The 23094-nt window shown below is 39.9% G+C and overlaps 1 protein-coding gene across 3 annotated transcripts in view; it reads left to right on the forward strand.

Moving 5' to 3' along the window:
• LOC307114380 (recQ-like DNA helicase BLM) overlaps positions 1-23094 on the forward strand; it is a 79924-nt gene that overhangs the window by 7696 nt on the left and 49134 nt on the right. Inside the window, exons 1-9 of one of the 3 annotated variants that reach the window (XM_079800973.1) lie at positions 2592-2995; positions 4372-4473; positions 5317-5549; positions 6594-6756; positions 10362-10486; positions 14605-14737; positions 15279-15958; positions 20102-20293; positions 22751-22869. In XM_079800973.1, the coding sequence (XP_079657099.1) occupies positions 2973-2995; positions 4372-4473; positions 5317-5549; positions 6594-6756; positions 10362-10486; positions 14605-14737; positions 15279-15958; positions 20102-20293; positions 22751-22869 (1770 nt within the window). In that variant the 5' untranslated portion in view covers positions 2592-2972. Of the gene's footprint in view, positions 1-2591; positions 2996-4371; positions 4474-5316; positions 5550-6593; positions 6757-10361; positions 10487-14604; positions 14738-15278; positions 15959-20101; positions 20294-22750; positions 22870-23094 lie in introns of those variants that run through there. The other 2 variants (XM_079800974.1, XM_079800975.1) reach the window with 2 other exon arrangements.

A 23094-nucleotide genomic window follows, 5' to 3' on the forward strand; every position in this document is an offset into this window, starting at 1 on the left:
AGTTGTAGAATTTCCACTCAGCCAGCCTTCCTGTGGTTCTGGATGATGTCCGTTTTGTCTTTTAGTTGTAGTTTTGAAGTTGTTGTGCGAGGCAGCAAGTTCAGGTGTTTACCTATGCCACCATCTTGGTTTCTCCTGAATGCCTTTTAAAAATTGTATTTTCTGCCCTAACTGGTTTGGCTCAGTGGATAGAGCATCGGCCTGCGGACTGAAGGGTCCCAGGTTCAATTCCGGTCAAGGGCATGTAACTTGGTTGCAGGCACATCCCAAGTAGGGAGTGTGCAAGAGGCAGCTGATCGATGTTTCTCTCTCATCGATGTTTCTAACTCTCTATCCCTCTCCCTTCCTCTCTGTAAAAAATCAATAAAATATATATTTTTTAAAATTGTATTTTCTAGTTAGTTATTACTACCACATGAGAATGCATTTAACTTTTGTGGGTTTATATTTTATTTAACCACTTTACTAAAGTTTTAATTATCTATTGTTATGACTGGATTGTATTGGTAACCTAATTGTCTACAAGTCATGATACTCATGTTTCTTCTTTTCTAGTATTTTCCTTTTTTAATATTTTTGCACCAGCAAGAATGTTCAATATGAGAGTGAAAATAAAAGAACAATATTGTTTTTGCCTATATATTTAATAGATTCACCCCTATTGTAAAATGTAAGATACTGTATTGTGTCTGTTAGGTATCTATTAGAAATGGTTTGAGTTTCATCAGATGTTTTTTCAAAAATGCATTGATAATATATACTGTGTGATTCCATGTATACAAATATCAAGAGGTTCAAGAAGAGGCCCTGGCTGGTGTGGCTCAATTGGTTGGAGTGTTGTCCTGTACACCAAAAGGTGGCAGGTTTGATTCCTGGTCAGGTTGCATACCCAGGTTGCAGATTCAGTCGCTGGTCGGGGCGCATGTGGGAGGCAACCAATCAGTTTTTCTCACATTGATGTTATTTCCCTCCCTCCTTCTAAAATCATAAAAGAAAAGTTTTTTTTTTTTTTAAAAAGTTCGCAAATAGGCAAAACTAATCTATAGTGATAAAGTCAGGTAGTGGTTACATCTGGGGTATATTAACTGGGAAAGGGCACAAGAAAGCATCCTGGGGTGCCAGAAATGTTCTATACCTTGATTTGGATGTTGTTTACATAGTTAGACACATTAAGTGAAACCATATTGAGCCATTTACTTAAGATTAGTGTACTTTATTGCTACTGTGCTTTACCCTGATAGAAATGTTTTTAAAATTTATTGATCAGATTACATTGATTTTTACTGCTTAAACTGTAAAGATGATACATCATATTAGTGGTTTCACTTAATGTTAAACCAGCTTTACATTTCCGTGATTAGTCATAGTTGAGACATATGTTATTTAACGTTTTTATTCTTTCATTTAATAAATATTTAATGCTAGGTGCTTAGACATGCTATGGGTTATAAAACCCATAATGGCCCATTTTTGCAGTGTTTACAATCTAGTGGAAGAAATGCCAACTAAATAATTACAAAAGTGAATAGAATTGCAACTACGATAAAAACTGCAATTGAGAGGCATTTCTTATTATAAGAGTATATTATTGGGGTATATTTTCTTTATCAAACACTTATATATTGCCGACTATCTGCCAGATACTATTATTCTAAGCACTTTACATATGAGGTGGGTAGGCATTGTATAGATGAGGAATCTGAGATAGAGAGGTTAAATAATATGTCCAAGAGCATTTAGCTAATAAGTGATAGAGCCAGGCTACAAATCCATGTATTTTGTTTGCTCTTAACCACTTTTATGTGACTACCTAAATATGGAGTTTTCCTTAAGGAAGTAATGGTTAGATCGACCATTGGAGGATGGAAGATGAGTAGGAATAAATTGTTAAGAGAGTCTGAAAGAAGGCTTGTGTTTTAAGAACATATAATCAACTTCGTCATATGCTTAGCATATAATCAACTTCATCATATGCTAAGCCATCAGGAAAGAGAATTGATTGAAAAGGGGTATTGTAATAAGTAACATGGAGATCAATCATTAGTGACCCCTCCCCCTCCCATTAAGGGTTTTAGCATTGTGATCAGGGTAGAAGCCAGAGGGAGTGGAGATCATCACTTTCTTTAGATTGTGACCAGAATCTGACCCACATTGCTAAGAACCACTGCCAACTAACAAACAGTTCAATGTGTGGTATTTTAATTATCACTTTAAAAATAGTTTCATTTTATAATGTTGGTGTTTTTATTCCTCCACTCCAGTTTTATTAAGATCATATTTTAAACTTTCTAAATTTTGCTTATATTTCTCTTACTAATTTGTTTTATTAACTTGTGCCTCCACTTTGAAAATCTCCACTGTTTAAAATCTCTACTTCTTTGTATATATTATATTTTTCTTTATGACAGTTTTTATTCTCAGCAACATTTTTAAAAGACATTATATCTTTCTCATTTTATCCCTGCCAAATACCTATTTGTTTTAGAAGGAAACATGGAAATTTTCTAACCCAACCTTCTTATTTTAGAAATGAGGACACTGGCGAGAGTCAATGAATTTCTCAAAGCCACACAGTGAATTTGTGGTGATAGAACAAAACAGAAGCTCTAAACAAACCCCCTTTTTCCAGTACTGGGAACAAAAGTCTTAAACTGTTCCAGGAAACAGCTCTGAGCAAACAGGTGCTAACAATTAAGAAAAATAGGAGGTAAGGTTATCAGATAAGAACAATTGACTAAGTCAGGAGGTCTATTGTAAAACTTACTGCAAACAAGCCCAATTCCTCTTTAAAAATTCCCCGAATTACATTGTACCCCGCCCCAGGTTATAGTTTTCCCTTTATAAGCTTGTAAGACTCTGCATTGGACGTTCAACTCCTCTGCTCCTGCGTGAGTTACGAGTTGGGCCCCAGCGCGCTGGAATAAAACCTCTTGCGGTTTGCATCAAGTGACGCCTCCTGTGGATGATTGGGGATGCTGTCGGTTCGTGGGACAGAGTAAGGGTCTCCTTTTGGGGGTCTTACAGTGGCAGAATTGACCAAAGAATCTGAGTTCTTAGTACATTTCTCATTTCTGTTGGTCAAGTGATACTGTTCTTCTTACAATTCTGCTTCTTTGTATTATTTTTCCTTGCATTTTAAAGAGTTTGGGCCATGCAAATTAAATATAGTTTGGGCTTTTTGTCACTCTACTTTATTCCCATTGATTTGAAAAAGAAAGATAGCCCCGCCAGAGTGACTCAGTGGTTGGGCGTTGACCTATGAACCAGGAGGTCACGGTTTGATTCCTGGTCAGGGCACATGCCCGGGTTGTGGGCTCAATCCCCAGTGGGGGATGTGCAGGAGGCAGCCAATCAATTATTCTCTCTCATCATTGATATTTCTATCTCTCCCTTCTCTGAAATCAATAAAAGTATTTTTTTTTAAAGAAGATAGAATGGGAAAGGAGTTATAACTATCAGCTAAAATGAAAATTTTTTGCTATCCATAGATTTTGGCTGTCCTGTCTTCTTGTACCCCCGTAACTTGAAGGTGGCTCAAGCTGTACATTATCTCAGGCAATAGCTCAGCAAATATCACAGTTTGTTCTACAAGGTATTCTTTTTTTTTTTTTATAATATATTTTATTGATTTTTTACAGAGAGGAAGGGAGAGAGATAGAGAGAAACATCGATGAGAGAGAAACATCGATCAGCTGCCTTCTGCACACCTCCTACTGGGGATGTGCCCGCAACCAAGGTACATGCCCTTGACCGGAATCGAACCTGGGACCTTTCAGTCCGCAGGCTGACGCTCTATCCACTGAGCCAAACCAGTTTCGGTTCTACAAGGTACTCTACAAGAATACTTTTATGCTTGGTAAAAGTATTCTTTCAGCTTGAAAGTGGATAATTATGAAACGTGGTGTCGTGCTGGGGAACCATTGCGCTCATTGGTGGTGCTCTTCCTTCTTTTCCCAGTTTACCCCTTGGACATAGGATTCAGTTATTCATCTGTTCTTTGGGTTTTCAGAACGCTTTGATTATTTTCTCCTACCACACTCTCTGTCTAGTTTCTATTTATTCTTCAAGCCCAGACCAGGTGTCCTTTTCCTGCAAGCCCTTTCCTAATAATCCCTTCCCTTAATGTCCTTTGTGCTTATTTTAGCATTGGGGGAAACCAGGTCATTTTGCTATTCAAGTGAGCGTCAGTTAGTTAAAGATTATATAGTTCAAATGTAACCAGTTGTAAATGTCAAAACAGTTTATTGACCAAAAAAAGCCTCATTACTTTGGGCACAGTTGGAACAGTGCTCCATCCCCTCTGTCCCCCAAAAATATTGTGATTCATGCAAAGTGCATAACTGTACTGATATCTTTTTCCTCTCTTTTTAGGATCATGGCCGCTGTTCCTCAAAATAATCTACAGGAGCAACTGGAGCGTCATTCAGCCAGAAAACTTAACAACAAATTAAATCTTTCAAAACCAAAACCTTCGTAAGTATTTTGGCTGTTTTGTTGTTATACATACAGTATCATACAAATGAGATATCTGCTCTTTCAACCCTTTCATTGAATAGATGGGGAAATGAAGCTGTGAGGTCAATGATTTTTCCCACTTTGCAAGTTAATAGTAGAACATGTGTTAGCAGCACCAAGTAATAAATTGTTCAGCACTTTTGCACAGTTCCTGGCACATAACACTTTGCTCAGTAAATATTTGTTGAATGAATTAATAATGAATCTTTTTGTAAATTTAGGCAAATAGATATTTTTTATATATTCTCATATAATTTTATATCTTTTCCAAAAACAACTTATAAAGAAACTATAGCCCTCTGGTTCTGTTCTTTCCTCTAAGATATACTCCAAACTCCTAATGATATCTAATAATTTATATTCCTTATTGTACCCTTACCAAGTTCTGGGTGCTTGGCGTTAAAGTCACTAACCTTATATCGCTAAGAGGTATCCAGGATTCTTACTTCTCCAAATCTCAGTATAGTGAGCAGTTTTTTACATTTCCCCCCATAAAACTTTGATCAGAGTAGCAACAAGTAGCCGCATTTGAATCTTTTCTCTTTTTCACTTATGCCATCCCCTCCCTCTGGATGACTAAAAACTACAAGCCTGAGAAATAAAGTAGTGGGAATGGCCTGGATACTCTCAAAACTGAATAATTAGCCCTGAATAGGAATGATCAGAGCATACAAAGTATACTTTAACTTGCCTTATAAATTTTAAAATCGGAGAGGGGGATAGAAGGTAAGTTATATAAATTAGTAAAAAATTACTGGGCTTGTTAACAACTTATCTAATTCAAGTATTTCCTTTTTCCAGCTGTTTCACTTTTAAAAAGAAAATACCTTCAGCCAACAATGTGTCTGTGACTTGTGTGTCCGTAGCAAAAACACCTGTATTAAGTGATAAAGATGTTAATGTTACTGAGGACTTTTCCTCCAGTGAAAGTAGCAGTGTGATTTGTATTGACGATGGCCCCAGTTCCGGAGAGCTTACAAATGAAGTTACTCAGAATAGTCACTCTTTAAAAACTCATTTGGGAGAGGAAAGAGGTAAAAATTATTTTATTTTCATTTCAGTATATTGATTGTATTCGTTCATTCAAAGCTAGGTCTTGGAACAGTAGCAAATGTGATATAGCTTTTGCCCTTCAGATCTTTAGAGGTGTTGATTGAACAATCTGTTGGCCACATGCTTGAGGCAGAATATACTGATGAAATGAAAGATTTTATTCTGCTAATAATCTCTGATTTTTACATATGAAAAAAATAAGGTCCATAGAGGGTTAAATGGTCTATTGGCTGGTAAGTGGTAGAATTGGGAAGTGAATTAAGCCTTTCTATTATAATTCCTTTATGGCCTGCTGCCACCGAATATTGCTGTATAATATCTGATCGTGCTATTAAAGTATAAATTGCATTCAAATTATTTTCTGCTTAGGTCTCATAGTTATAGCTAAGATTAGCCATATATGGAAGTACCTACCTTATGAAATAGCTGCAAATGTGAGACTAAAATTTTTAAACACCTGAATCCTGTAGGGTGAGAGAGGACCAGAAAGTGATTGATAATAAACAGAACTATAGTCTAATCAAATGTGTTGCTGTTTATGAAGAGAAAATTTGGTAAAATGTAAACTAAAGAGTAACAATTGGGCATTGTGTTTTTCCTCGTAGTCAGGAGAGAGATTGAATCTGGTAGACTTAAATCACTAGGAAGCCTTTGTGATAAAGTAAAAATAGTTTGTACAAACAATAGTGTTTGTAAAATTATCAGACTCATTATTTAAATATGAGTAAAAAATAGAAAAACAAAAGTGCTAGTGCCAAGTAGGAGTTGCATAATTGAACGAGACAGTCATGAAAATCCTTAAGCAGATCTTTGGCCTCAATCCAGTATTCATTGGACTTACTCCAATTGACTCAATAATAATTTATGAAAAAACAAGCTGACATTAAGGTGGGAAATGAGAGGGCTCACTGCGTGGTGCTAGTGTTTATGACTTGCCTGAAGCACTTACTTTTCAGTGCTCAGACCCTGTTCTTTCTGTCTCATTAATGATGAAAATAACCTATGTTATCAACTGTCTACTTTAGATAATAGTGAGAAGGCAAAACACTTGGAAGAAACGGAATTCCAGTCAATGGAGAAATCTCCATGTGTTGAGCTTGATGAAGATGATTATGACATCGATTTTATTCCACCTTCTCTGGAAGAAATAACGAATTCTGCCTCTTCTTCCTCTCTAAAATGCTTTAGGTAAAATAGCTGATTGATAAGCATTAGTGTTTTCATATGAGGTATCTGAAATATTTTAATTTAGTGATGCACTATCATTTTTGTATAATTTCATGCTCTGCACAGTTTATTTTATATCTAAATGAAAACTTCAAAAAATTCCTATTGGTACATTTTATTTAGTTGGTGGTACGCTAAAGCTATAAAGTTCCAGCTTTAGCATATTACCAAAATTGTAATTACATGAGACCTTCAAACAATTTTATGAAGTTAATTTTAACATGAGGAATATATGACACAAAGCTCACTCCTTATTTGGACAGTTACTTAGTGATATGTTACACCCCCCCCCCCCTTTTTTCTTTTAATCCTACAGGATAGAATTGACTATTGTATTTGACACTCACTGAATTTTATTAAATTAGGGACATGATTGTGGTTAATTGGTAGTGTTATGGGGAAAAATACATAGGCCACACAGATCATCAATAGCTTAAAATACAAATTAATAATCATTGTTACCTCCATCCTCATCCCAGTCTAAATCATAGACCAGTTAAGTGGTGGATTATATACTACATTTTTAACCAATATTTTGATAAGAACTAGATCTCTATAGTGTATTAGCTTAATTACAGAAGGAAGACAGGAAGGAGGTGTTTGTGTGCATAATCGAGTTTCTCCGGGTATGTGTTTTAACAGGTGTGTTGGGATGTTTAAAGAGGCAGGAAAGGTTGAAGCACGATTATTATTTGATGACAAAACTAAAAAACTGTATCAGCTGCCCTCTCCTCCTCTCCCTGCCAATAGGAATTCAGACAGAATTGCACAAAGTAAGAAACTGATCAGGAGTTCATATGGAGTCTGGATTCTAAATCAGTAGCATCATTTAGCAGGTGAAGCAGCTGAGGCCCAGGGAGGAGCAGGGGATGGCCCAGGAGGGTAAAATTAATGGCAGTGGATGAAGATCCAGCATACTGCTATTGCCTGGCTTTTTGTTTATTTATAAAGTGTATATTGCACAAATAACACTGTAACCACTTATCAGGATTCTTGTAATCTCAACATCTGAACAAACCAAACATTTTCTTTATTCGTGTTTGGTTTTGACCTTTTTCTGCATGTGTATGATTTTTGCTTTGCTGTAATCAACATCTAACTATACTTTTTATTCTGATTTTTTTTAAATTTATTGATTTGAGAGAGGGAGAAACATTGATTTGTTCCATTTTTTTAAAATACATATTTTTATTGATTTCAGAGAGGAAGGGAGAGGGAGAGAGAGATAGAAACATCAATGATGAGAGAGAATCGTTGACTGACTGCCTTCTGCACGCCCCCCACTAGGGATTGAGCTCGCAGCCCGGGCATGTGCCCTGACTGGGAATTGGACCGTGACCTCCTTGTTCATAGGTCAGTGCTCAACCACTGAGCCACACCAGCTGGGCTTGTTCCACTTATTTATGCATTCATTGGTTGATACTTGTATGTGCCCTGACCTGGGATCAAACCTGCAACCTTAGCCTATGGGGACAACTCTCTAACCAACTGAGCTACCCAGCCAAGGCCTCTGCTTCTTTTCTCTTAGTAGTATTTTAAAAATATTTTCTATATTGTTATGTAGTCTTTATTCTTATTCCATTTAATGGCTATATAATTTATTGAGTTTTCATACCATAATTAACTTTACCTAGATCTTCAGTACTTGGAAAATGTTTATTTCCAAGGTAGATTCTCTCTGTACATTTTCCATTGCAACCTCATATACACATTTGTGTATATTAAAAAACAAATAGAATTTTCACAAATCATGCTTTATATGCAAAGGACACTTAAATTTTATTGCCTTTTATTGTGTTTTAAAGTGCTGGTTATAACTTCTGAATTAGTTTCAGAAGTGTAATGGTCAGGTAATATATAACAGAAAAGAGAAACATGTTTTGGTAGCCTCTTGTATTTGTAAACCTCTTGAGCTGGCCCTCAGAATCCTCCATCTTCAGGCCCCAATTTACCTTCCAGTTTTATCGCTAGTAATGCTCTTACAATAACCTTAAGGTCCAGTGAGCCTCATTAGACGAATTGGAAAACCCTGCTAAAATGTAAGGCCCTTTCTTTAAATGTAATATCATTTTATAAAACACTAGAGGCCCGGTGCACGAAATTCGTGCACGGGGGTGTGTGTCCCTCAGCCCAGCCTGCACCCTCTCCAATATGGGACCCCTCGAGGGATGTCTGACTGCCCTTTTAGGCCTGATCCCAGTAGGATTAGGGCAGTCGGACATCCCCCTCACAATCCAGGACTGCTGGCTCCCAATTGCTCACCTGCCTGCATTCCTGATTGCCCCTAACTGCTTCTGCCTGGCAGCCTGATCACCCCCTAACCACTCCCCTGCCAGACTGATTGATGCCTAACTGCTCCCCTGCCAGCCTGTTTGCCCCAAACTGCCCTCCCCTGCAGGCCTGGTCATCCCTAACTGCCCTCCCCTGCAGTCCTGGTCACCCCTAACTGCCCCCCCCCCATGCAGGCCTGGTCCTCCCCAGCTGCTCTCCCCTGCAGGCCTGGGTCCCTCCCAACTGCCCTTCCCTGCAGGCCTGGTTGCCCCCAACTTTCCTCCACTGCCAGCCTGGTCACCTCTAACTGCCCTCCCCTGCAGGCTTGATTGCCCACAACCTCCCTCCCTTGCAGGCCATCTTGTGGTGGCCATATTGTGTCCACTTGGGGATAGCCATCTTTGACCACATGGGGGAAGACATCTTGTATGTTGGAGTGATGGTCAATTTTCATATTACTCTTTTATTAGATAGGATAGTTTTATTCATCAGTGTTTGGTTTAGTTAGAAGATTGCATTCCAAAGTCCTGTTTTAGAAAAGTACAGTTGATTCTTGGATACTAACTGAATAGAATTGTCTTTTCTATCTCTTCATAGTCTCTCACTTCTCATATCCATCTTTCAAGGTTTCCTCCAAATCTACCCCCTTTGCAAAGCTTTCTCAAGTTCCAGAAAGTGTTATCTTTCTTTGGATTACCACAGTACCTTCTCTTTAACAATTAGTACTTGTTTTGTTACTTTTAAAGTATATTTTATATCTAGTCAGACTGACCATGTTTATATGTGTTAATATATATTTGTATGATCTGTATAAGTTAGTTATATGTGCAGATACACATATACACGTAGATATGGATAAAATGCTTTGGAATCTCAGAAGAGAGAGATGTTAAAAACCACTTGCTGGAGAAATCAGAAAAATAGCACTTGAGCTGGGCCTAGAAGAACAGGTGTGATTTGGATAGGAAGAGATTGGAATGGTGGGTTTTTCATAGACGAGCAGAGGCTGAACTTCTGAAATAGCCAACACAGGACTTATGTGAAGAATGTAAGTCATGCACTGTGATTGGAGCCTGGGGTTATGGAAAGGACACAATTGGAGACAAAGTTGAGAAGGTCTCCTGGGCCAGAAGATGAATGACTTTGAGGGCCAGCTAAAGAGGTTTTAGAATAGAGAAGATACAAAAATATGTTTCTCTTTTCTGTTCTATATTGTCTGACCAGCTGTGCAGAAATATTAGAGGGGAAATTATGTATTCTATATATTGATTGGTTGTATGTTTTTAAACTTGTAGTATGTTAAAGGAGCTTGACACCTGTGACAGAAAGAAGGATGGGCTAACCACACCAGAGGACTTGTCAAAACCAGAGAAAGTGCCTCCTCAGCCATCTAACCAAGAGACTAGCAGAGACTGTGGCGGTACAAAAAGTCTTTTAGACATGTCATGTATTTTAATTGCTTACTTTCGAAAACCAAGCAAGATTGTATTTTTACCTGTGACTGTATAGCATAAGATGGCAAGTTATAGTTCCTTATAGAGAATCATCCCTGCTCATTGGTTAGCCAGCATGTGCTCAGACAACTTGTAAACTCATGTTCTCACAAGGTAATTCATTCTTTAATTTGAAAACGCTACTTGTTAGAAAATTTTCTTATATTAAACCAAAATTTGCTTTCCCAGAAGTTAACCTTTTGCACTCGGATGTCGAGTGTGACTCGACACGGTTAGCATTAGAATAAAGGAATCGAGAAAAAAGCAAGCGAGTGCAAAGGGTTAGTCCTTGTGAAGTAAGTCTGAAGCTCCCAGAAGTTTTTTGTGTGTTTTTTAAGGCTACATATTATTAGGTCTTTTAACTCTTATCTATAAATACTGGTTTCTAGACATCCTCCTAGTTCTCCTGGTAAAGACTCTGGGTTTGGGTCTTAAAGTTTAATACTTTTTTGGTTGTTGGATTTGTTTCTTAATTCATTAAAATGTTTTCTATCAAGTATCTAGTAGAAATAACCCAATCTATATAACAAAAACCCAGTGTTCGTAACGCTGTAGCAACCAAAGACTGGTCACCAGGAGGTGACTTGACGCTGCGTCCTGCCGCGTCAGCGGGACTTAACTCTGGGTCCCATGTGATTTCGCGCGCTGGGCCCCCAGTAGTACTATAAGATTGAAAAACAGCAGTCTCCTTTCTCCTAATTCTACTTCCCAGAGGTTCCTTCAGTCTAGAAATTTGTGTCCTATTCTGGAAGGTTTTCTGGCATTTCCTTTTATTTTCTACTTTTTTCTTTCACTCTTCCTGGACTTCTCTTATTTGGATGTTAGGGTTCCATTACCTATTTTCCTGTTTTCCATTTCTTGCTTTCTGGGAGATTTCCTCAATTTTATCTTTAACTCTTCTGTGGAGTTTTTCATTTTTATCAAATCCATTTCCAAGAGCTCTTTTTCTTCTCTGAATATTTCTGGGACATATTCTATTCTTCTTTGATGGATGTTGTACATGCGGTGTGCCTAGAGGTCTCTGTGTTGTTTCTGTTTGCTCCAAATTTCTTTTGGTTTATTTAAGTGCTTTACAATATTAACTGATTTAATCCTTACAAAGGATCTTTAAGTTAGTTTCTATTATCCCCATCTATAATAATAAAAGTGTAATATGCTAATTAGACCAGACGTCCTTCTGGACGACCTTCTGGACGAAGTCAGGGCTGCGAGGGAAGCCCAGGTCCCGGGTGCCTGCCAGTGGCCGGAGGAAAGCCTGGGTCCCGGGTGTCAGAGGGAAGCCAGTGCCAGCAGCCGGGGGAAGGAAGGCCTGCTCTTGCACGAATTTCGTGCATTGATCCTCTAGTTTTACAAATAAGGAAACTGAGATGCAGGAGTGATGACACATGGTCTTAGAAGTAGACAGCAGCAGAGCTAAGATTTGAACCCAGCAGCCTTGAAGCTCTTGAGTTTACACTGATGGCCTCTGCACTGTAATGTTTCTGCATCAAGTTTCAGAATGATTGGCAAGGACAGGGGCAAGAACAGCCCTACAGAATGTTGTTAGAGGCCTCCCTGTCAGCTGACATCAGTCCATTCATCATCACTTCTTCTTTTTTTTTTTTTTATAATATATTTTATTGATTTTTTTACAGAGAGGAAGGGAGAGGGATAGAGAGTTAGAAACATCAATGAGAGAGAAACATCAATCAGCCGCTTCCTGCACACCCCCTACTGGGGATGTGCCCGCAACCAAGGTACATGCCCTTGACCGGAATCGAACCTGGGACCTTTCAGTCCGCCTGTGTGCTTTGGCAAATCAGTTAAGCTTCTCTGGACTCAGTTTCTATAAAACGGTGAAAATAATATTTAACTTGCTGAGTAGTTGTCAAGTAAAGTACACTGTAGGCCTTCAATAAATGGTAGCTATTGTTATCTGCCAGTCTAGTAATCCTTTCAAAGAACTTAGAGCATTAAGATGGCTGGTTTATTTTTATAACTCTTGCTAACTCTATAATTGTTTCCTCTCCTTAGAGCTCACAAAGCAGCTGTTTGATAACGTGTTCTAGAATTTTGTATTAAATCAATATCAAGGTCATCAGCTTGTCGGTTTTGGCACTCACTTTACAGGTTTTTTTTTGAAAATTAGAACAATGTTTGCTTGTCTTCACTCTTCCATCAACTAGATGCTTCGGATATCATCGAAATCTTGTGTGCAGTTTCCTTTGTATTCTGAAGTGTCATCTGCCTTGACAAGAAGACTTGAGCTTCTTTCCGATGGCTGTCCCTCTCTCTGAGCCTGTCTTGGCTTTCATTTCCTTCAGACCATTATTTATTTTCCTCTTTCCAATCTCATGCCCGTTCTCCCTGCAGAGAACACAGAAGAAAGTAGGAATTCAGCAATTCCACTTTTACCATCTCATACCTCATGTTCCTGTGTCCATCAGTCATTAGTAAGAGTCCACATTTCCCAACTCATTCTCACACAGATGCTTCTTCCCACATTGCTCTGTACACCCCTAATCTGTTCTCTCGTCCTCTCCTTTCTGCCCGTCAGACCCTTTAACTGACTGCGCCTGGTCAGCCATTTCCCAGTAGCCTCATTCTCTCCTTTGAACATTTTCTTTCCTTTATTTCTCTGATTGTCTCCTGTTTGCTCTGCAGCCCATCAGCTGCTTTTTCTCCTGCGTACCTTGGGCCCTAAGGGTAGAGTAGGCATCTCACTTGCTTCCCTAACCCATTTGTTTCCTTCATGAAAAGACTCACCTTCTTTGACATTCTATTTCTTAGTTACATAGGTTATACAGAATGTGGAGTGGCAGGGCTGGATTCAGATACCCAACTATTGTTATCAGGAATTTCTCTCACACCTGCCTTCTCTGACGACTCTGTCCTGCCTCATCTCTCCATCTCAATCCTCCATTTCTTTCTATCTCTGTTTTCTGCTTTCCCCTGTATTAGTCTTCTTTCCAAGGTGTGTTTCCCTCTGCGGTGGAAGAGAGGGCCACCAGCAGCCTGTCCAGCTTGTTGAAAAGAGAGGCCCTCTTTTCCGGCCAGCCAAAGAACTTGACCTGATTCTCATTGAGCTGACTTACCTCAGGTGCCCACTGAGGGAGTGGGGCAGGGATGGTCTCCAAAAAGAAAGTCTGGGTGCTATGGTGTTACCATCCAAAGGAAGCTTGGGTCCGGCGGGTGGGGCTCAGTGGTGAGCATCGACCCATGAACCAAGAGGTCCCTGGTTCGAATCCTGGTCAGGGCACATGCCTGGGTTGCAGGCTCAATCACCAGTAGGGGGTGGGGGGCGTGCAGGAGGCAGCCAATTGATGTTTCTGTCTCATTCAAGTTTTTATCTCTTTATCCTTCTCCCTTCCTCTCCCTCTAAAATCAATTGGGGGGAAAAATGGGTTAGGGAAACAAGTAAGATACTACTCTACCCTTAGGGCCCAAGGTACTCAGGAGAAAAAGCGGTTTGTGGGCTGCAGAGAAAACAGGAGACAATCAGAGAATAAGGGAAAGAAAATGTTCAAAGGAGAGAATGAGGCTACTGGGAAATTGCTGACCAGGCGCAGTCAGTTAAAGGGTCTGACGGGCAGAAAGAAGAGGAAGAGAGAACAGATTAGGGGTGTACAGAGCAATGTGGGAAGAAGCATCTGTGTGAGAATGAGTTGGGAAATGGTGGTGGCGGGGGTGGGGGGGGGTGGGGGATTGGGGTGAGGAGTCCTTGCCTGTGCAGCCCTTTATAATATACTTTGTGTGGGCATGGTGAGATTTACACCTGAAATTAGTAAAAAAAATCATAGTAAATTGATAAAACTTTATCTTCCAATGACCTTGGTTACCCTAAGAGAAATATTAAGAATTAACATGGAATTAAATAACATCATTGCAGATTCTCATGATAGAGAATTAGAGACAATCTGATTTCATATTTCACGGGCAGATAATGACAGTATAAAGTTGTTTATAATTTTGTTTTTAAATTACTTCAGGTTTTACATGCATGACTTTGAAAAACTTGTCTCTCTTGTTTTCAAGGTACAATACTAACACCATAATTACTTTACAGGTAGACAGATAAGTGCGCAGCAGCAGCTCATTCAAGTGATGGACCGCATTTGTAACTTAGTTGATGCTATTCCTGATGATGAACTGAAAGCTCTGAATTGTGGGAACGATCTGCTTCAGCAGCGAAACATAAGGTACCTTGATTTTTCTCCGTCTGGAGTGTATCTGACTGCATCGCCACCACTCCATATCAGAAATGTACAGGGCAAAATGGTTAGCATTCCGAGTAGGATAGATTGTCACTATGTTTTAAATTTATTTACTTTTTCAAAATGTTCCTTTAGTATTTTATCCAAAATTTTTTAAAAATACATTTTATTGATTTTTTACAGAGAGGAAGGGAGAGGGATAGAGAGTTAGAAACATCGATGAGAGAGAAACATCGATCAGCTGCCTCCTGCACACCCCCCACTGGGAATGTGCCCTGCACACCCCCCACTGGGAATGTGCCCGCAACCAAGGTACATGCCCTTGACCGGAATCGAACCTGGGACCCTTCAGTCCGCAGGCTGACGCTCTATCCACTGAGCCAAACCGGTTTCGGCGATTTTATCCAAATTTTTGAAATTGGAAAAAAGGGAATGTATTTTGCCACAACTTGGGATGAGAACTACTTGTGTGGCCTACCGTGGTAACTACTCCCACTTACTATGGTGTTGTGTGTTTTCTCTTCAGAAGGAAACTCCTGGCTGAAGCAGATTTTAACCCAAGTGATGCCAGTGTTCTTGGCTCAATGTGGAGGTGCAGGCCTGATGCCCTTGGTAACCCCATGGAGGACATGGCATCTGTTTCCTTGCCTTATACATTTTCAAAGAGCGATTCCTGCCTTACAGGGAGTTCTGATGAGTTAAATTTTCCCTCAAATTCCATTTCTTCTGGGGGGTGTTTGATGACTACCCCAGGAAAGACAGGATTCTCGGTCACCAAGAAGAATCTCTTTGAAAGACCATTATTCAATTCCCATTTACAGAAGTCCTTTGTGAGTAGCAACTGGGCTAAAACACCAAGGATAGAAAAAAGAAATGAAAGCTCTCATTTTCCAGGAAGTTTTCTTACAAGCACCGCTGTGAAAGATCAGAATAAACATACTGCTTCAACAGGTGACGTAGAAAGAGAAATCCAGGCCTCCTGCGAGATTGATCATTTTGACATAGATGACTTGGATGATGATGATGAGTGGGAAAATATAATGCAGGACTTGGCAACGAACAAATCTTCCACAGCTGCCTATCCACCTATTAAGGAAGGTCGGCCCGTTAAATCAGTATCAGGAAGAATTTCTCCAACCAAGACAAACGGCCTTCCTGTGACATCTACTGCTCAAAATAGAAACTTCTCAGAGTCATTTCAAAAATGTAAGTGCATATTTTAGAATTCTGACTTGATGAGAACTGATCAGTTTATCAAGTAGAGAAATGTTTATGTCTCAAAATATTAAAATACAGGGCAGTTGAAGACAGATTTGAAGCCACATTTTTTAAAATTTATTTTTTTAAACTTTAATGTTGAAAGTATTACATGTGTCTCCTTCCCCCCTTCTTCTCCCTATTGACTCCCTCCAGCCTGCCGCCCCCTGCCCCAGGCCTTCACCAGCCTGTTGTCTGTGTCCATGGGTTATGCATATATTCACACAAGGTCTTTGGTTTATTTATTACCTTCCACCCACTCACCCTCCCCCGTCTTCCCTTCGAGATTCTGCCCTCTGTTCCATGCTTCCATGTCTCTGGATCCACTCAATTCGTCAGTTTATTTTGTTCATTAGATTCCACATATGAGTGAGATCATGTGATACTTGTCTTTCTCTGACTGACTTATTTCACTTAGCATGATACTCTCCAGGTCCCTCCATGCTGTCTCAAAGGGTAGAGATTCTTCTTTTTGACTCCTGCATAGTATTCCATGGTGTAGATGTACCACATCTTTTTTATCCACTTGTCTACTGATGGGCTGTGTTTCCAGATCTTAGCTATTGTAAATTGTGTGAAGTCACATTTCTTAAATCAATCAAATTATTTCTTTTGGCCTAGACTCCTTTTAATTAATTCAACAAATATTTATTGAGTGCCCACTATGTGCATGTTCTACTCTAGGTTCTGGTAATAGATAAATGATGAATAGTTCCTGCCCTCTTGGTGCTCAGTTTAGTGAGGGAAGTTTTTGGAGGAATGAAATTAGCCACTGTAAAGGCTGCAGAGAGAAAAACCCCTCCCTGTGAGGAACCAAGATGGCGGCATAGTTAGACAACTAATCTGCTGCCTCACACAACAATTTCAAAAATACAACTAAAAGACAAAACGTCTACCACCCAGAACCACGGGAAAGCTGGATGAGTGGCAGATTTACAACTAAGGAGAGAAAGGAGCACAAACGCTGAAAAACTGAGTGAGGTATGGAGGCGCGCGAATCGGGCTGGTGGCGGGCGACTGGGTGCGCGGCTTTTCTTCAACCCGCAGGGAGACAAGCTCCCGATCACTCTGAAATCCAGTTTCTGGGGATTCTCGGGAGACCCAGACACCTACGGGGAGAAGCTGGACTCTCAGCCATCGGGTCGGAAAGTGAGTGACTTTTTTGCCAAGGTGCGCCCAGCAATCAGGGTTTACTGCGCTGGAGCGCGGGGCGCAGGGACTTGGAAACGTGGAAAGGCAGAGACGGCTGACGCCAGCCATCTCCGTTGGCCACGCCCTAGCCTAGTGACGCCCTGAGACCCCGCCCCGCCCTGAGGCCCCGCCCCGCACATTCTACAAACCCGCCCAGGCTCCACACAGTGGCTTTTGCATATAAATGGCCTGTTCTGTGGCAGCTCAACCAAATTAACTGCAGCTCCAGTCAGACTGCTCCAAAACTGCCCAAGCAAAGGAGGAGAAAACTAGTTCTTGCTGTAGCTCCTGCTGGGGGACACACAGTACACAAGGGTACACCAAGAGTGTCCACCTCAAGTAACTGGGAGGCTGACCCATTGAACCAATAGGACATCTAGTACACAAAACTACCCTACCAATTCAGGGAAGCAGAGAAAATGAGGAGGCAAGGAAACAGATCACAGACCAAAGAAATGGAGGAGAACAAGCGACTGGACATAGAGTTCAAAACCACGGTTATAAGGTTTTTCAAGAATTTCATGGAAAAGGCCGATAAATTCAATGAGACCCTCGAGGATATGAAAAAGGACCAACTAGAAATTAAACATACACTGACTGAGATAAAAAATATTATACAGAGACCCAACCGCAGACTAGAGGATCGCAAGAATCAACTCAAAGATTTGGAATACAAAGAGGCCAAGGACACTCCTCCAGAGAAGCATGAAGAGAAGAGAATTCAGAAAGTTGAAGATAGTGTAAGAAGCCTCTGGGACAACTTCAAGCGAACCAACATCAGAATTATGGGGGTACCAGAAGAAGAGAGAGAGCAAGATGCTGAAAACCTATTTGAAGAAATAATGAACGAAAACTTCCCCCACCTGATGAAAGAAATAGACTTACAAGTCCAGGAAGCGCACAGAACCCCAAACAAAAGGAATCCAAAGAGGACCACACCAAGACACATCATAATTAAAATGCCAAGGGCAAAAAACAAAGAGAGAATCTTACAAGCAGCAAGAGAAAAACAGTTAGTTACCTACAAGGGAGCTCCCATACGATTATCAGCTAATTTCTCAACAGAAACCATGCAGGCCAGACGGGAGTGGCAAGAAATATTCAAAGTGATGAATAGCAGGAACCTACAACCAAGACTACTCTACCCAGCAAAGTTATCATTCAGAATTGAAGGTCAGATAAAGAGCTTCACAGATAAGAAAAAGCTAAAGGAGTTCATCACCACCAAACCAGGATTATATGAAATGCTGAAAGGTATTCTTTAAAAAGAGGAAAAGGAAGAAGAAAGATAAAAATTATGAACAACAAATACATATCTATCAACAAGTGAATCTAAAAGTCAAGTGAATTAAAAATCTGAGGAACAGAATAAACTGGTGAACTTAATAGAATCAGAGGCATAGAACGGGAGTGGATTGATAATTCTCAGGGGGAAAGGGATGTCTGTGTGGGGAGTATGGGAAGAGACTGGACAAAAATCATACACCTATGGATAAGGACAGCACGGGGGAGGTAAGGGCAGAGGGGGGGTGGGAACTGGGTGGTGGGGAGATATGGGGGGAAAAAGGAGAAACAATTGTAATCTGAACAATAAAGATTCATTAAAATAAAATAAAATAAAAAGAAAAAAAATGGCTGCAGAGAAGAGCCAAAATTAATTTTAAAACCTTACATCAATCCTATAAAGTTATAACAAAGTGTTTTGTTTTACTGAAACAAGTTTAGATGTACAACATTCTATAAAGCACAGCCTTCTCTATTTTTGTTATTGATGACTTAATACCATGAAGGTTGTTCTTATAGTTACACTGTTGACCTTTAAAATAACCTTTAATGGATTTATTTTTGTATGCTGTTAGAATGTGTCATACTTGACGTTCGCAATTATCTTGAGATAGTTGAGCGTTGGGGTTGGAGTAACTGCCAAAGCTGGCGTGAGCTCTAATTCTCTGAGTTGAACCAAAGTTGCGACAGTACGGATGGAGAGCAGGGGGCAGATGTGAGTGACATTGTGGAAGAAGAATCAGGAAGCTAAGATGACTGAGGTTTCTGACTGGGTGATTGGGAAAGTATGACACCATTAACAGAAATAGGGGAGTCAGGAGATAGGAAGACTTGGAGAAAAGCTGAGGAGGGCTATTTCAAGACTTGTTGAGCTTACAGTTTTGGTAAGTCATTTAGATAGAAATGTCTTTTTTTTTAAATATATTTTATTGATTTTTTTACAGAGAGGAAGAGAGAGTGATAGGGAGTTAGAAACATCGATGAGAGAGAAACATTGATCAGCTGCCTCCTGCACGCCCCCACTGGGGATGTGCCCGCAACCAAGGTACATGCCCTTCACTGGAATCGAACCTGGGACCCTTTAGTCCGCAGGCCGACGCTCTATCCACTGAGCCAAACCGGCCAGGGCTAGGTAGAAATGTCTTGCAGACAACTGAAGATGCATATAGGACTAGAATTTAGGAATGGATCAGTCAGTTCTTATGCCTTCTGTGCACATAGGTGATGCTGAAGATCCTAGGACTAGGAAAATTCCAGAAAAGAGCCCAGCCCCAAGTGTCTGAAAGACTCCCAAATTTCAGGGGCAGGTGGAGGAAGTGGAACCAAGAGAGGGAATTTAAATCCACAGTTGCCTTGAAGGTCAGTCAAGAGAGAAGAGGAAAGAGGCAATAGAGTAGAGTTAGTGTTGTAGAAAAATCAAGGAAAGACTTGAATTTGGCCCTTAGGAAGTCTTTGGTGGCTTTGACACTTGTATGGAAGGAAATTCGGTACATGGTTAAAGAAGGAATTGGCTGTAGGGAAAGGGATGTCAGTGATCATGCAGGGCAAAGGGTAAACACTAAAACTGACTTGTGACATTAATGCACTGCTTTTTCTTAACATTGATTATTTTCTTAGACCAGTCGACGCAAAATTTACCATCCAGAAATCTGAATCACGAGCATTTCCAAAGTCTTAATTTTCCTCATACAAAAGAAATGATGAAGATTTTTCATAAAAAATTTGGTCTACATCATTTTCGAACTAATCAGCTAGAGGCGATCAATGCTGCACTGCTTGGTGAAGACTGTTTTATCTTAATGCCCACTGGTATGTATTTTTAGATATGAATTGGCAGGAATCCATTGGCAGATGTGAAATGAAAGCCCTTTAATAGAAATAAAAAGAACATCGACACAGTATTTCTATCATTTATGGGCCTCTAACCCTCCCATGCCATAGTAAGAAAGTGTATTACCTCATACCCTCTGTTCTAGTTGTTGACATGATGACATTTATAGCCCTTTAAGATTTTCAACTCAAAGCTGGTTGTGTTTAACTGATATAGAATTTCTCTTTGGGAATTTTTCCTTTTCTAATCTAAATTAGTCTGGAACATGAATAAAAATGTAGGACTGGAATAGAGATGTGACCATTTCTGGCAGTTTATTTGTTACAGTCTAGTTTTCTAGGGTGGTTAAAACCATCAGCTCCGGAGTTTTTTAGCGGTGTGACCTTGAGCCAGGCACTTCATTCCTTGGACCCCACATGTGCAGTGGGGATAATAATAACCTGCCTCACAGAGTGTTATGAGAATTAAATGAAAAGCATTTAGCATAGTTCTTTCTTGGCCTGCTTTGAAGAGATCCAGGACTTTTCATTGTGCTATAAATGTTTATAACAGCTGTTCAATGATTTATAGTCATCCAAGGCAGAGTATTAAATAAGCAGTTAGGATAAGAACCAGGGGGAGTTTGGAGTTTCAGTACTTGCACATGCAGTCTTCCCTGGGCCGTCTTATTGCCATCATTGTTTAATAGTATTATCTGGCTATCTGAATTTTTTCAAACTGGTTTTAAAATTTAGGTGATGTTTGATTAATAACCATTTACTGTTTCATTAACTTGTTTAATCTGTGCTCTGTGTCAACTCCAAGTTGGTGCTCCAAAACTAAAGCAGGAAAGGACCCTGGGTCGTCCACTGGTTTTGGGGGGCTTTCCATGGTCCTTTGAGGTTTCGAGGGGGTGTTGGTTGTTGTTGTTGTTGTTAATCCTCACCCAAGGATATTTTTTTCATTGGTTTTTATAGAGAATGGAAGGGAGAGAAACACATCGATTGGTTGCCTCCTGCACACCCCCCAACCGGGTCTAGAATCGAACCTGCAACCTAGGCATGTGCCCTTGACTAGAAATCGAACACTCAACCCTTCAGTGTGAGGCCCAACACTCTAACCACTAAGCAACACTGGCCAGGGCTCGATGGGGTGTTTTTATGTGTCCTTCCACTCCAATTTAACCTCTTGATATTGTGTGTGTGTGTGTGTGTGTGTGTGTGTGTGTGCGCGTGTGGTTTATTTTCAACAAAATTTGTAAGCTACTGATCTAGTAAATTTTGGAGGATGTGAAGTTGAGTCGTGATAACGTTAACTGGCATGTCTAAGTCACATAACCTATTGAGGGGTAGAACCGAAACTAGAACTCAGCTTCCTGGTCTTGCCTTGACATTTACACATACATACCAAAGAGAAATTTACTTACTACACTTGCAGAAAAGATGGACTGTTTTATTTAAATAAATAAAAATCGAAGTCCTAGAAACTGCCTGGCACAAATTTTTATTATCAGTGGGCTGATGAAGTTGAAAATTAGGGATTAATCATTTCAGTTACCATTGAATGTGTACTGATTGTCTTGCCATTTTGAATTTGAATGGAGAGAGATTCCACCCACCCCACCCTGTGGTCTCAAAAGAAATTTATTTCTCTTCGTCCTCTGTTAATGCACACAAATATAGTTCTACCCTTTACTTCAAAGGGAGATTGGGAATATTACCCTATGGATAAGAGTACAGGGAGTATTCATACTAGTGATTTAACAAAACTGAGATTCTAGAAGTGCCCTCTGGATCATCAAAGAAATACTAAACCATGTTAACTGTGGGTTTTAGTGTTCTATATTTTATCACATTTTAACTCTTTAAAATGAAATCCTATATAATAAAGAGCTAATATGCTAATTAGACTAAACAGCAGAACGACCGTCCAGACAACCTTCCGGACGAAGCCAGGGCTACGAGGGAAGCCTGGGTCCCAGGTGCCTGCCGGCGGCCAGAGATAAGCCTGGGTCCTGGGTGCCAGAGGGAAGCGGTGCCGGCAGCCAGGGGAAGGAAGGCCTACTCTTGCACGAATTTCGTGCATGGGGCCTCTAGTATTATATAAAATAATTATTTTAATCCTAGTATCATAACTAGAGTGCCTCTTGTACTGCATTTGGATTTCCCAAGTAGACTTAAAGCAATTCTATTGCATTTAAGTTTTCCACCCTGATTTTTGCTTTTGCTATCATATGTACCTACATGAGATGTCCTGAAAGATAATCCTTACACATATAAATTATCTAAGTATTTCGGCTCATTTGAATATGGCAAGTTGTTGGCACCAGGGGGAATATCACTTGGCATTCTATTAATTAATTATCTTAAATATTGTGTGTGGTTTACTTTGTAACTTTTGCCTTCATGCTCTCAAGATAGGACCTGACAGATATTGCTTTGTCATTTCTCTTTCAGGAGGTGGGAAAAGTCTGTGTTACCAGCTCCCTGCCTGTGTTTCTCCCGGGGTCACTATTGTCATTTCCCCCTTGAGGTCACTTATCGTAGATCAAGTCCAGAAGCTGACTTCATTGGATGTAAGTTAAAAACCGAATTCTTCCAAGTACAATAAAAATGCTAATAAAAATATAACTTAAAAATAATTATGTTTTAGTGCTCTGGGCTGCCTTTTTACTTAATAGTTTGTGAATTATAAGAATGAAGTACAGCTATTACATTAAGTTGTCCATTTAAGCTCAAGTCTGGAAATTCTCATACAGATAACCTTCTGTGGTTCCATCTGATTTTATTCTAGGAGAATG

This window comes from Cnephaeus nilssonii, assembly GCF_951640355.1.
Source record: "Cnephaeus nilssonii genome assembly, contig: SUPER_18_unloc_1, whole genome shotgun sequence".
NCBI lineage: Eukaryota > Metazoa > Chordata > Mammalia > Chiroptera > Vespertilionidae > Cnephaeus > Cnephaeus nilssonii.